This window comes from Euwallacea similis, chromosome 1 (genome assembly GCF_039881205.1).
Source record: "Euwallacea similis isolate ESF13 chromosome 1, ESF131.1, whole genome shotgun sequence".
Taxonomy (NCBI): domain Eukaryota; kingdom Metazoa; phylum Arthropoda; class Insecta; order Coleoptera; family Curculionidae; genus Euwallacea; species Euwallacea similis.
Genome location: NC_089609.1, coordinates 2,403,973 through 2,419,996, shown reverse-complemented (window position 1 = coordinate 2,419,996; position 16,024 = coordinate 2,403,973). Strand labels below are relative to the sequence as shown.

Below are 16,024 nucleotides of genomic sequence, written 5' to 3'. Positions count from 1 at the left end.
TTTATTCAAGAAAAACTGATTTCCAGAGGTCTTTAGAAGTGTGCATTTTCATAGGGAGGGGTCTGTAGAAAAAACTTTTATAGGAACTTGTCCTTTTATTTTGATGCATTTTTAATGTATCTGAGAAGTTGCTCGCCCATTTCGGGACACCCTATATAAGTCATCGCATTAACTTAAGGCTACTATAAAATAAAAAAATATAGCTTTAAAAGTAATAAACTATAAGTATACAGGGGGTCCGGAAATATTGTTGAAATATTTTGGGAGACGATTCTAGAAATAAAAATAATAAAAAAGCCTTTATTCTCCAAAAATTGCAAAAAGGGTATAGAACCCGTTAAAGGAGCAATTTTTGGGGTATGTTTACAGCAACTGTTTTTATTATTTTAATCTCTAGAGGGTCACCTTCCAAAATATTGTATTTCAGCTTTATTTCCGGACCCCCTTAATAAGACTAACCACAATATAACTAACTATAACTAAAGTATATAAGAAAAAATATAACTACTGAATATTATCAGTAGTTATATTTTTGTTCTCTATTTTTAATATTTAGATTATTGTTAAATTAGTAATACTAATAGTAAATGAAATACACGATAGAGACGAGCGATGTTACGTCTGTGACGGCTTGATCTTAAGGATCCTATACCTGAAAGGCAGCTCTCCTTCGTTGTTCAAAAAATTACGCACTGTGGCAAATGACATAACTACACATTTTTCATTCTTAAATATATCTTCGCAGTTATCACTATCTGTGTGACACATTTCTGAAATCTTGAATTTTTTTATCGGGCCATTGTAAACTTCAAATTCGTAAAAGTAATGCTGCGCGCTGCTTTTTAACCCAATGTATTGGAATGCCCAGTACACCTTCTTGTCCTTACAATCCACGAAGTGTTTATAGTAGAAATAGGCTTGACCGTCGAAGAATGAAATTAAGTGGACATCCTTGAAATTTTTGTTGAAGTCGAATGTTGTCAATGCTTCGGTTCGATATTGCAGCAAAACGTTGTTCTTGTGAACTTTCTGAAAATGAAAAACATTGTTTAGTAAAAATAAGAATTGATCGAAGTAATAAATAAAGTATAAAATTTTTGGAAAATGAGCATTTTCAAAACATGCTCCATCTTCATTTCCTGCTATTAGAGTCAACAAAAAACTGCATTCACCAGTCTGTCGAGAATATCACATGCGCCCGGAGAAATACTTTGTTCGTTAAATCCTGATCTAAATCGTTATAAATGTATTAAAAAAATCACATAAACATAAAACACTTCACAGAACCCTAAGCAATAGCCAGCTAAAACTTGAATGCCTGCATTTTAGCCAATTCCATGGGTTTTAAGCCGAACAAAGAAATAATAGGATATATAACCACGTCCATTACCCTGATCTGAGACTTGTATTAAAACCTTTTCACAACCAACAATATATTTTTCCTACAAGCGTGCGGTAAAGTCGCTTTCTTGCCACCACCTCGAAATGCGATAATAGCTATTTATGTAAACAGTTAAGAAAGGCATAATTTTGGCATTTTCCGGAACAAGCAAGACGAGGTGAGTAGATAGGAGTTACATAAAACTGTATTTCTTAATGTTTTTCATACATGATTTTTTTCCTTTAATTCGTCGTTTCGATCTTTATTTGCAAACGTGATTTCGTGCGTCAATGTACTCTCGTATGTAACTTTTATCTTAATACGCTATTACTGAACGTGTCCGCGCAAAGATTAGCGCACTCCAAGAGAATCTTACAGAACACGAGAAAGTTAACAAACATGCGTTCGTAAGGAAATAATTTACCTGATGTGCGAAAGTGTCTTTACCGCTGTCGATTGCTGAATGAAATCCGCTTCGCGTTGTTGTCGCTTAAATCACCATGCGGTAAAGCTTCACTTTCCACACCTGTTAGATACATAACTATGACAAAATTTACCTTAAAATGATCTTCAATTTGATCGTAGGGCCCCACCCAATCGCATTTCCATTCTGCAAAAATTTTCCCTTCACATTTAAAAGTGCGGAATTTGCACTCTCGTTCATGAGAGTCTTTATTTCCTGACGAAATGTCGTATTTACATCCCTTATAAGTGTAACGGCATGTTGTCAGTAAAGTAGTCCTAAATGTATTTTTTTCATTAACACACTCATTATAATCGCTATTCTAGGTCACCTGAAGTTCTCTAATAGTTGCTCAAAAACTACATGGCGTGTATCGGACATTGGGCCAGTGCATATTGGACAACGGTTCAGTGTTGAGGCGTTAAAGCATGTTTTGCACATTGCATGGCCAGCATTTTGGCAATGCGCTATAGGGGGAGAAATGATCTCTAAGCATATGGGGCACTCTACTAATTTATTGGGGTCTGTCACCGTCAAAGAAGGAGATTTCACCTGCAAATAGAGGTGGAATCTAACAGTAAGTCTAACGGCTGACGATAAGAATGATCTTATTTGATTTTGAAATCAAGAACAGGTGCAATGAATATAACACAATGAAGAAAGTTACACATATTAAAAATCAACCTGCAAACGATCATAAAACTATTTAATTTGATATAATGTTCATAGGCCTTTCGCAGCTTGAAAGATTGCTAACGGCCTTCGACTAGTAGCCATAAAAAATTGATTGATATTCTCTATAAGATGACTCAAAAAAGTTCTACAAAAACGTAAAACTCCTTCGTTTCCTGGAAAGTGATCATTATCATTTATAGTTTAAAATTTCTTGGCAGTTGATCATGAAATAGCTTCATGGCTATGTGGTTTTTCTCCTCTGTAGAAATTACTAAACGGACAAAACATTTTCAATCGCCGAGATATAAAAATAAAGATGCAGGATCAGTAGAAAAATTACTACAAAAATAAACAAAAAACAGAACAGATTAAGATTAATTGAGGAAAGAAACTATGTAAAAAAGTGCTTTGATTTTTAAAATCTTTTGCATTAATTAATTTCATTATCATTTCCTCATCTCCAATACCATTTCTTTTCAGCAATTAGTGAATATGTGTACTGACAATCACTAACGTAACGTGTGAAGTTTTACTTTTAATAAATTCCATTGTATTTTATTATCAGATTCGAAACTACCATTGGCAAGGTGTCGAAATCAGCGCAATGGCCGCCAGGGGATTCCTCGTTTGCCTATCTTGCCTATGAAGGTATCGTCTTTGTATTTTGCTCTCTAGTGCACCCTCTTCATCGGTCTCCTTTATCTAATCGAATATGATCAATAAAGTTTTAAATTACGTTTGACTTTGATGCATATTTCGAAACTACTAAAGCAAAAACTACAAAATTTTCGAGCAAATCTGCAGTTGCATTGAGTGTAATCAAAAGAACAGAAAAGAATTTAAGGTGGCGAATAGAAATAAAAACTTGGGAGGGCTAATGAAAATATAATTTACAAAGGTTATCCCTAGAATTTTCATAATTTTATTACTTCGCACTCATTGCACCTTCTTCTGCTTAAATTGTAAATTTGAACTGGTTCTCACGGAAAATAAACTCTATTAATTTATTGCTAAATTACTTACTTTTTTGCTCATTGTTTACCGTAGAACGATTCGTATCTTACTTACTAAAGTGTACTTTTGATTTGTAAATATCGCAAGTGTCGTCTTATCGTCGGTAGCAATATCTGCCAAAAAACTCTAGATTGGGTATGCTTGGTATAATTTCAAGTTGCAGTACTACGCCCATCAGCATAAATTAGATAAGAATAGTGAATGTCCATAAAGTTGCGCACATAAACACATATCAACAAGCATACGCATTTGCCCACGGTTAATTTTTGGATAAAGGTAGCACTACTCCGTTGTATGAAGTACGAGTGCAATGTAACGTTGCCAGTTTTAGTTAAAACTTAAAATGAAAATAATTGTGTCTTTCAGCAAGTAGAAGTAATGCTAAGTTGAGCTTCACAGCTGCGTATTTCAAAACACTAAGCTATTTATGAAATTATATAGGGAGGAAATATATAGTTTTGTTTTACTAGTAGGGTTCTGCGAGGCGCGACTTTCAAAAAATAGTATTTTTTAATGGAGTTTTATATGTAATCTTTTGCTAATTTTGACATTTAAAGTGACACCTGTCAGAACTCGTTATTTTCAGACACGTTTCATTTCCTAATCTATTAGGCAACGACGTTTCTGCCTATTTGTTAAAATATTTGTCATTTTCTCCTAAAAAAGGTGGTCGTCCCGCAGATATCCACTTGTTTAATATGTCGCCTTTCCTAACCGATTAAGGGCCTCGAGATTAATGTACTGACAACTTCACCAGAAAGATCGTTTCCATGCAAGTCACGAAACTGACCAATGCCGTGTCCACTTCAACTTTCCAAGAATGGTATTCTTGTGGTAAGGGTGATCTGTTCACGTTGAGTAAATAGCTATTCTAACCAGTGATGTTTCTACTGGTGAGTTTATTAAAGCGGCTAGTAAAAAATCGCAAAATATACAGGGTGTTTACACAAAAAGGCAAAATTTAATTTTCACAATTTTGGAACTAGTGATTCATGAAGGTCCAGATTGCTCAAAAACTGATGAAGATTTGTTGGATTTTAGAGTTTAGTTTGTCAGAATATCTAAAGAAAAAATCACCCGGTTCTGGCTACAAGGATATACAGGGTGTATCAGAAATAAGTACATGAATTTTAACTAGGGGTAGAATTCTTCAAGGGCAACAATTTTCTCTAATATTTTTTTTTCGGGCACCCCTCATTATCAAGATAAAATTTAAAATAATTTTGGACAAATTTCACTACTCGGCACTGACCTAGTCGACTCAGCGATAAACACATTTTAAAAAGAACTGCCAAAAAAGGTTGGAAGTTTTTGTACATACGCCGCATTCTTAACGTCAAAAATGTTTACGATTATTGGTGATTTATTTTTTATATTGTAATACAAAATTTACTTATAAAGTAAGTTTATATTGTCAAGTAGAGTTTCATGTTAATAAAAAAGGATACATTAACGAAAAACCAGTCGCAGAACCAAATAAATTCGATTTGTTGACGAAAGTACGCATATCAGCAGGTCAATTTCCGACCCTTTTTTTTTCTGAAAAATAATGTTAACTCGACAACAAGCATCATTTGCGTGTCATGAATTTTAAGGAGGGAAATGTAAGACTGAAAAAGTGGTTTTTGAGGAAAATGGTACATAGAAAAAATGTTGCTCCTAACGAGATCGACCGTCGGTTAAAATTAACGTACTTATTTCTGAGACACCCTGTATTTTCCTTTTTTCCTGACAGCCAAGCCCAAACCTCTCTTTCGTACTTTACTAAAGAAGGTCCACCTAAACTGTCTATCTCGATCCGTTATTGCCAGCACTGCTCTAGATTCGTTTATATTAACACAATTAAGAATGCCTAATTTGGGGCGCTGAATTCTACTTTGCCTTTCTTTGTTAGATATCCTAAAACCGCTATCCAGTTATGAAATATAGTATATTGTTTAACAAGTGACCAAAATAGCGCGCTACACACTGATGTGAACATTGAGGGTAAGTTTTTGGCCTTATATTCTCATTGAAGTTCCATAATAAATCGAACATTGCTGCTGCTATTCCGCTCATTGAAAACTGACCAAAATGAATCAGCAATTTATAGGTCAAATATTCGTTTTAATAAATAATTCTCCGTTCGGCTACGAATATTTCGCATAATACACCTAGACCTTTAATGCAATTATATCGCATCATATTGACTAATGAAAGTTTAATTTCTCAATTTTCGAACGGATAACGTTCCTCGTTATCGCAAATTAGATAACACGTTCATTATCTCGACTGAAATACTTCATTTCGTGTACTCTCTCCTTCCAGTTAACAACATTGTTTCGTTCGGGGTATTGTGTTTCATTATCAAATTATCCCGCTTTATTTAATTTAGCGGTCCGTCTGGCATTTTCGCCGGCTGATCATTACTAGTTTTCCAAATTATTTTATACCCGTTCTTTTTGGACGTAAACAGAATTTTTATTACCCGCAATGACACAGTTAGAGTGCATTCCCGCTTATATTTATTTCTAATCTATGCCATCCCTCAAAGTATTAAAATTCCGATAAAAACCCCTCCCCAGTATTTTCAAATATAGTGTGACATAGGCACATTTTTTAGTCTGAATGACCCAAACGAGCGCCCATTTTTACGCCAACGAATATCCGCAATCCATCTATATTGGTCCATAGTGTCACATGCCAGACTCATACATCGAAGAATCAAAATCAGACATAATCATAAATAATCACCGCAATATTCGGACGTATCAATAACCCCGTTACTGATTAGATTTAAAATCAGACTCATGTCGGTGATCGTTCACTTGAAATGACAGTCAGGGTGAAGGGGGTGGATATATTTCAGCTGCAGGGAATTTGGGGATGCGCGGGTTCATGGAGAAAGATGGGACGTTGCACAGTTTGATTAGAAATACTGGATAGGGATGGAATTAAACTTGCCACAAAACGTAACAATCGGCGTAGAGAGGTAATGAAAATTTCTAATTTCAATCAAATACAGGGCGACTCGTGATGCAATGAACACGGGACGGGTGAGTGTGGAGGTCCTCAAAAGCAGTCGATTTCTAATTTGAAATTGTTTAAAGGTATAATTTAATGGGCAGTAGTATGGAGAGTCTGAATTTATTACTTTCAACGGTGATGGGGTAATTATTATTATTTAGGAGCAGGAGTAATTTTTTAGTGATGAGTAATAGGAGGCGCGTAATTTATTGCTTGTAAGTGTTTATTGCGACTAGATGTGGACTGTGGTCCCTACAAAAGAAGATTTACGTGTGAACTCACAAATGCAAGGTAAACTTTACTCGGGCGATCTGATCTGATCTGATCTATCCTGAACTAACTTGGACGAATTTTTTCGTCGCAGAAAACACCCAAATGAAGAGTAAACAAAGCACGACTGAATTTCCTCAGTAGACAACGACTTTTGCTTTCACTTTTACTCTTGCCTCCTTTATTTTAGCCCAAATTGCATTATCCGGATTACGCAACAAGCAAAGGGCGTGGTGGTAGTCATTGACAAATTGCGTCTACTCCTCCCTTTTTGCTAAAGGATCAAATGTGTCTTGCAGTGCCTATTGTTCCCTAGGATCTATCTGTTACAGTTGTACTTAGATTAAGCACTGGGACGTTATTCAATAGGGTGAATAATAGGGCTGAAGTGTCTGTTGAAACTTTCACTTTTCACGTCACGTCGTTTGCCCGATGGTCCTTCTTTGGAGGGAAATTGACCCCGTTCCTGATCATTTTTTTCCTTCGTTTCGGAACTGTTATTAAATTTCAATTCATGGCATTAAAATTTGCATGTACTGGTGATCATGGTGCGTAAATGGTGCATGATCACATCAGGCAACCAAAGAGGAATACTTTTTATTGCCCGCCATTATTTCATTTTTATCGCCGCCCTATAAATCGACGTTTTCGACATGAAATACATTAAACAATATAAATATATATCTGTTTAAATATGGCTATTTATTTAGGTCCTAACTAATGACATCATTTACGAATTAATGTTTCGGTGGCGTGTTTGGCTTTATAGGCCTATAATTTATTGCACTTTTTGCTACAGTCGGGAAATTTCAGGTAGCATCCAATTATGCATATAAAACAGCGAAGTGACATTAAAATAATAACTTGTATAAGTAGAACTGTTTGTTATTGTTGGGTCTTCTGAATAGTTGCCACGCATACAAAAGCCGTGCAGAAGAGTGATTCGAAAGATATCTGAGACGGTCCTCAGTTGGTTAAAGTTGATTAAGCAAATTTAGTTTTACGCCGAGTGTATTTATCCGTCCAAAAAGGACCACAAAAAGAAGGAGTAGGACTTAAATACAGGGTGGTCTCGTGGTAATCAACAAAATTTCCTTAAGGTCAGTTCAGGATGTTTTTGGTTTTACACATTTCCCTCAATTGAAAATCTAGGAAATCCTCTATCGTTAAGGTTAGTTAATGTTGGAGACCTTCCCTCCCCCCTCCTCCACACCAAGAATCTTATGAAACCCACTGAACTTCGGTTCAAGATACAGAACCTTCCCTTAGGCAAAATCTAGAAAGTTCTCAAGTCTTAAGATAAAATATCTAGGAAACTGTGGAAAGCTTTTGTAGCGAAAATGTAGAAAATACTGCCTAAGGTCAGTTCGGAATTCCAAGGCATCCCTCATAAAAATCTCGAATGTTCTTGGTCCTTAAGGCAAACTCGGATATTTCCGTGTTTGAGTGGAAAATTGAATAACTGAATTGTTATTTCTTTTAAAAACGCCCCTGTTTTTTGGCTTCGAGTTCAAAATAATTTTTAGATATTATGAAGATTTCGGCGATTTTTAGGCGGAATTAAAGGCCTCCAGTGACGTGTTCGGGAACGTGGACTTTTTAAAAATATCTGTGTAATAAAATGAAATAAAACTGAGTAAACTGCCGCCATCGATTGCTGTTTCTGAATATTGGATAATGAAATCAATATCCTTCCTGACTATGAACGGCAATAATACTTTCACAATACGATTGTGATGATTTAACACATTATTATCGTGAATGTGGCCAGGACCAGTTTCTTTAAAAAAGAGTGATAATAGCTTTTCGAACTTCTAGCATTAAGTTGTCCTTCAATATACAGGGTGTTTCTAAATAGGTGGTAAAAATGTTAACGGGTGAATCCTGAGCCAAATTTAAGATCAAAAGTTCATATAAAGACATGTCCAAAAATGCTTCGTCTTCGATCCACAGGATATTAAAAAACACTTTTTTTTCGCTTTTTTAAATTGTTTATTTTTTATCGAAACCTGCTAAAAATTTGTACATATCATACGCCAAGTGTTTTCTACCAACGGAAATTTTCAGACTTTAATTTCATATACAAGGTGATGCAGATTGATGGGTCTTTTGGACATGTCTTTATATGAACTTTTCGTCTTAAAGGGATTTGGCTCAGGGTTCAGCCATTAAAATTTTTACCATCTATGCAGAAATACCCTGTATGTCGATAATATAATTTTCCCTTACATAGCTGCATGGAATTATTCCTAAAACTCTGCATCCTTTAACACTGAACACACTTTTTTCTTCTATTTGGAAGATTTTTAATAGACTTCCGGATCAAAATCCTCCAAGCTGTATGCATCACATAAGAAAATTTTTTTGGTGGCTGGCGATAAACTCCTATTAAGCGTGCCTCTGGAAACCTCTGTAAAGCTAACCTGAACTAACCTGAACTAAAAGGGGCTATTAGTCAAACACCACATTAATTCCGCAAATTAATGCGGTATTTAACGTTAACTAATAGCTCCTTCAATTTTATACCCTTGAACAAGAATGAACACTAACATTATTCAACTTCAGGCCGAAGCGAACCACTTGCCGAGAAGTAATTAAGAAAGACAGGAATACAAAAATACGCGCCTCTTTCAGAAAATACAAACAAAACACGTCTTGCTTTAATACGTCATTAGTGCCAGAAGTGCAGTCCTTTAACTCCGAGACACGTAAACAATGCACTGTACGTGCCACGAGTGCATTCTTTTCAAACTTTACAAATACTGACACACAAACTGCATGCTTAGCTTCCAGGCGAAGCTTCAAGCTCGAGTTTACCGAGATGTAATAGCTGGAAATGTCGGTAAATTACCTACTATCTCGGAAAATCTGGATGTTGACATAAATATCCAAGAATACCGAAATTTTCAACTACCGATTTGCAGTTGCTTTAGCTCCATCTACAGACCATTATCCGACTGGAGCGAGTCTTAACTTCTCCAAGAGAACGGAATTCGAATGTGCAGTGTGGCCCGAGTTGAGTATACATTTGTATTGAGAAATGTTTTGGGTTAGTCCAGTGACTCTTTAGAAGAGAGACGTAACTGGACAGAAGCTTTAACCCCCATCACTGATAATTCGCTTATACTCATCAATTATCAGTTCAAGTCTCCATTTCGCTGGGTCCAGTTGTCGCCCGGTCTAGACGGGACGGCGTCATACGCGTCGTGACGCTCGAGCCAAGCCGCGGGTCGTTACAAAGACCGATGGTCAAGTTTCACCTCCCACCCCCTACTTTTCATTCGTTGTCTGTTATACAGGTAATTTTGAGAGATGGGATCTTTTTTCAGACATTTTGAGTTTCAAGAGGTGACGTTATTGGACAGACAAATGGATTGAATGGCAGATTGCAAGAATTTTATTTTTCTACCTGAATTTTATCGTTGGTCTTTGTCCAATTGACCGTCAGAAGATTTTAAGCTATTCGTCGAAGCTGAATAAGGACATTACTGAGTTCTTGTTACTTCCTCCATTTCCTTTTAATCCCGACCTATTGACAACCTTTGTTGATTCAAATAGAACCCAAAGATTACAAAGACAGTCCTCTGAATTTCCATCCAACGGGCTTTGCGCTTCTTGGATTTATGAACAATAATTAATATTTATATTGCAAATTACTTGTCGCACCCATTTTCTGGATTCCTTAGTTATTTATCTCAAATTCAATTAAGTTAACGCCTACAAATTTCTGAAACCTTCCCTCTTTCTCCTGAAACCAGTGATCTCTAAAAGAAAAAATATGCGGAACAATACTAAATGATAATCTAATCACGGAAACAGCCGTCATGAGAGGAGGAGGAGGAGGCATAAGGCATGTGCCACTCATCGCCCGTTTAGGCCAAAGTTCTGAAATCGGGATCGTTTAGCACATCTGGCGTCGTGTAAATCATATTTCGGGAAAGGGAGGAAAGAAAAAAAAGGGGCACAACATGAAAGATACGTGAGTTCTTGTTTCCAGTTGTAAATCACGTGGTGGATTGGTGCGCTTTGGAAAAAATGTCATCAGTGTTTGAACGGTTTAAGGGTAATGTGCTATGAGGGCCCCTTGGCGTGACCATTATGTGACATTTGGGCCCATTAGTTAATGATTTCTCTGAAAGTGTCTTTCTAGAAGAATCTGCATTCATGCGGAGGGCCGCTAGAAGAGAAGGGAATTGAAGTTTTGCTCCGTCATCAGACAGATTGTTAACAAATTAAATTTATAATTTTTTAAATTAAATTGGTGTTTTAGCAACCGAAGGGAAATTTAATTTTGAAATTTTCAATTTTTTGCGCCCTGAAATGAGACTTTAAAATTTGTGTCTCGCTCTAGAATTTTTCGACTTTTTTCAAGACAAATTCAGCGTTCCATGACTCGAACCAAATGTAGTAATTACTCTCCCACAATGACAAAGTACTGAAATATAGTAAAAGCCATAAAAATTTCCTGGGTTTTCATTCCCAGGGCTCCGATCTCGCCAAATCAATCATTTTATTGTTTTTCCCCACACGCCAAAATATATTATCACCTGCAATTGGGAAATATTAGCAGGAGGACCTGCCATGCCGCCATGTGCGAAAAAAATATGAGCGTGTTCATTAGGGAGGCATAAGGCCCTTATGGTCCGTCCCTATTAAATCACAGCCACCGATATGGCCCTTCAGGGACGTATTGCATTTATTGGTTATTTTTAGATTGGGCAATAAAAGTTTTCAATTCGGGTGATAACTGTTTCATTTTTTGTCACTTGGACCAAGAGATAGACAATAAGAACTTATTATCTCTACGTGCAGCTCTCTGGAATGTGAATTTCAGGAAGTTCATGCTGCAAAATCAACGGTGGAGGCTTGATAAAGGCCTTCACTGATGCAATGAGAACACTAATGAAATTTTAAGAAGAGAATTAATTGTCTTAATTGTCGTCCCAGGAGGAGAACAAGCTAATGAGAAGAACAAAAATTTGAGGGGAGTAGAAATTTAATTGGAAAAAATTTTAAAATAGAAACAAAAATTCCAAACCTTCAAGAAATTTCCTGCAATTAGTTAAAATTATTGTACAGGGTGATTCGCTCTGTAATCACACGTTTTCGGTACGTAAAAAAATGCGTGCCAAAATAACGTCTCGGGATCGAAATAATCCTTATGATTAATTTCATGAAATGATTTTTAATTCTTATCTGTAGTTTTATACCAACAAACAAAATGTAAATTTTTCTCAGATTTTATACGGACTTAGCAGTAAATTCTGACGCCAAACATAGTGATGGAACAAGTCTCTTTTTGAAAAAAAACGATAAATTCCTAATTGTCTAATTTTTCTAGAATGCTACTGGTTTTCGAGTAATGAAAATGCCAATTTTTTCAGACTTATTATAAGAGACTTAAGGTCGATATTTGTTGCCGAAAGAAGTATCGAAACACCTCGCGGTTAACGGAACAAAGGCAGTAATAAATCCAATGGTATGCTTTGGCGGTATGATCTATAATGCTATTACATATAGTTATTTGATCTGGTGATACGTTCAGCTGTTGAATTTGTCCACTTTTTGCGATTTTATTAATGAAATTTTTACTGTTGTTTTTGCTGGAAGTCTTGTCTAAATACTGCCACATTATGACAAAAATTAAATTTTTTCCACATAGCTGAACTTCCCTAATGCATTGCTGGAAGTTGCAATTAAACGCAAAATATTGCTGTAATTAGTTTGATCTGATTCGAATCAGAGTACAAATTACGCAATCATTCATTACAAATCCACATCACATATTTAGCTTATGGCAAGTTCGTATTTATCATTTCATGTCAATATCCATAAGCGAAATTGCAACAATAAATCTTACATAAATATAGAGTTATCTGTCAGCAAATTTCTCTGGGCTCTCACTTGAAACTCAATCCTTTTAGCAACGTTTAAACGGCCAGCTCGTCAAGAACACTTTCGATTCGTAGCCCCTTTCGGCGAGACTTTTAAAAATATCCCCTTTTAATTTCTCTTCAACTTGTAAAAAGAACCCTAGAGCGCCATAAGACACCCTCCTGCAATCAGAATATGTCTGCAGGACCTCATGCATTCTTTTGTTTGAAGTGCATTGCTGAAATTGGTGCAGATTTTAATTTGTGCGAGATCAGGCACGAGGATGCAATATGCCAGGACGGCCGTCTGGGCTCTTGAAAGAAACTAATTTGTGCCTAGGAAATGAAGGGCTTGCATGGATTATACTATCCATCCCTATTATGCACAAAGCCGCTAGTGTTTAAAGGCTTCGCAATGCGATCCGGAGTTTTTGAAGAAAAATTTAATCTCGTTTTTAATTTTTGGGAACGAGCTACAGTCCGGAATAAACTGCAATAAGTAGAGTGAATTGAAATTTCGTGGGAAATCGAAGTTGTTGCAGAAAAAATGCCTTGCACTAGGACTGTTTGCACGGCGTGGATTATGTTTTTTTGCCTTTTTAGGCGAGATAAAATGCCAAAGATTTATAAAGAACAAAAAAAGGCAACCTGAGCAATATTGGCCGATAAACTCAGAGGCGATCCCAAGTTTTGAAATATGCAACCAATTTTCGCCATCTACTAAAACCATTGTTAGTAAATATACCGTACTTTAATCCTCCGATCTTCATAAAAAAATTTAATGTTTTTCCCTTAATCAAGGGAAGAAAGCAGCACTTTTGCCCCATAGGGAGTTAATTTGAAATTCATTTAAAAATTTGATCGTACTCGTAAAAAATGTATTGAAATTTTCTATAATATTAATTATTGTGCTCCGTAGCACTAATTAATTCGCGCATCATTTGATAATTCGAAAGTAAAATATTCTTTGAATTACAAAACTTAAAAATAGTTAATAAATTTAATTTGAAATAGTTACTCAGTTTACTGATAGGCTAAATCCCATTCCGACTGAGTTAGATATCTCCTATAGCCAGGCTTCTGTTCTGCGTCTTCATCCTCCAAACTTGAGTCAAACAACGATAGAGGTACATCTATCAGAGAAATACTGCAGACCGACTTACTATTTTAATCCGATTCATTAAACATAGCATCTTTTTCGACAGGTGCTCGCCAATTCTATGTTCGGAAGGATGAATTGTTCACATCCGACGCTTCAGAGTTAGCCTCAGATTCAATATGATGTAGCGAATTATTATAATTGTCCGGCAACTCCTCATCGTACTCGTCCTCGGATTCTGTTGCCCAATGAGATCCCCGGAAGGGTGAATTATTTCCATCTTCCGATCCAGTGGTATCATGCTCTTCCTTGGAAATTGATCCTGGATTAAATTCCTGGTAAAATGAGCTGTTTGGAGTGCTTGTGGCTATAGCATTATCTTCTCTTTGGAAAGGCGTCCCCCAACTAAATAACTGGGAAATTGGATTGGTTCAAAAAAACGACGGTTTACTATTATATACATGGTAAGGTGTATTATTTTTATTTTCTTGCCCCTTAACAAAATATCCTTGTTGGACGACTGTCCCCGTATAATATGCTTGATAAATAACATTGTTTTCATCATTCGAAGAGTCTGCATCATATTTGCCTGGAATATCCGCTTCCCCAATTACTTCCCTGGCAGGTTACATTGCTGCAACATTCGATGCTTCAGGTTTATTTTGGCGATGAATGGCTGCCCTCCAATTGAAATTTTGGCACCTTAAAACATTGTGATTCCCCAATGCTTCCGTTCATCATCGCGATTAATGATTGCTCTACAATTGAAATTTTGATACTTTGAATCATTATGAATTTGCGATATCTTAGGTTTATAATCGCGATTATAATAAGCTCTTCTTTAATTTTATGTCTCATACCTTGGATCATTGGAATCTTCTGATGCCTAGGATTTAGTTTCCTCTTCAACAGGTCCTCTCTGATTATACTCCTGGTATCGAGGAGCCCAGAGTAATTTGTCTGGCAATGCCAAACGTTTAGGAACAAGTGCCATAAGATCCGCTAGTGTTATCCGGTGATCTAACATCACATGACCGCACAGTTCGAGATCATTATTTAGTTGTTCTTCAACGTTGATTGGCGGGGGCTGCTTCTTCACGGGGAAGATCTGCGGCTTCGCATACTGCACATCGTGGTTCGGAACATGATATTTGTAACACAACACACAAAGTTTCAACGAACACGTAATGCACTCGAGATATTCCCGGGAACTATGGTATAGGCAGAAGCTAAACTCTTTAGAAACTTCCGCTGGAGCAGGTTTATCAAAGCCCGTAGACGATTCCATATTTCTATGTAGTTTCGTTGTTTCGACTGACTCGATTGGAAGCAAATCAAAGAATGAACTTCCCAAATCTTCAGCACTTAAGAAAGTAACATTTCCAGGTAAAATTATATGGCCTATCTAGTCAACCAATCAGGATTTCAAGGTTTCCACTTCTCTTTCAATTGAGCAATAAAATCCATTGCAAGAAAAAGATGCCAACTTGCTAAGGTACATAATTGCCCATGCCTAATTTCAATAGACTTGGGTACTCACGAATTCTTGTGGCCTTGGATCTGGGGTAGTGCCTAATACGCAGTACTCCATTAGCGTACCACTGTATTAGGACCCAGTGATTAAAATTAATGAATTTGGTAGTTAATACTGTTTGTTCTTCTTTTAGTCCTGAATTATGATCTCAAAATTGCTTTCGATGTAGTTAAAGCAAATTTTTCGATTTACGGAGAACCTCTATGGGTCTCGTATGCATTGAACAATGACGCACCATAATCATTAAAGATTCAGTAATATTCCCAGATAGATGTATATTCCATTTGATGTTTTGTTGCTCTTGTCTCTTATTTAATAATTGTGTTCTGTGCTCTCCGTTTTTACCACCAACATGCACGACATTTGTCCATATAGTGTTAAATTTTATCAACCGATTTTCTAAATAAGAGTGATTCAACGGGTCATTAATAGAGAATTGAAAATATTCACTTATACAATTCACATTAAAGAAAAAATGAATATGAAATGTTCCAGCAAACATAAAAGAAAGCTCATGTCAAGCTCAAGTCGTTTTAAGTATATAAAGCTCATTTATTTTCAAGGTAGACGCGATGAAACAAGCGTACGCCCACAATCACGGCAAAACTATTGAACAGGATCGCAATTAGGCTCTCTTAAAATGTCGTAAATGACGATATGTGAGCATATTGCTAAAAAAATTTAATATATTAAAAGTTGAAATATACGA

General features: G+C 36.3%; 1 protein-coding gene across 1 annotated transcript in view; it reads right to left on the bottom strand.

Moving 5' to 3' along the window:
• Positions 1-205: 205 nt before the first annotated feature.
• The window catches only part of LOC136414661 (E3 ubiquitin-protein ligase sina-like), a 65,848-nt gene continuing 50,029 nt past the window's right edge, over positions 206-16,024 (bottom strand). The window contains exons 2-5 of the mRNA XM_066398818.1: positions 3,543-3,562; positions 2,176-2,396; positions 1,939-2,122; positions 206-1,029 (exon numbers count right to left, since the gene is read on the bottom strand). Coding sequence (XP_066254915.1) covers positions 616-1,029; positions 1,939-2,122; positions 2,176-2,396; positions 3,543-3,554 — 831 coding nt within the window. The 5' untranslated portion in view covers positions 3,555-3,562 and the 3' untranslated portion in view covers positions 206-615. The remainder of the gene's footprint in view (positions 1,030-1,938; positions 2,123-2,175; positions 2,397-3,542; positions 3,563-16,024) is intronic.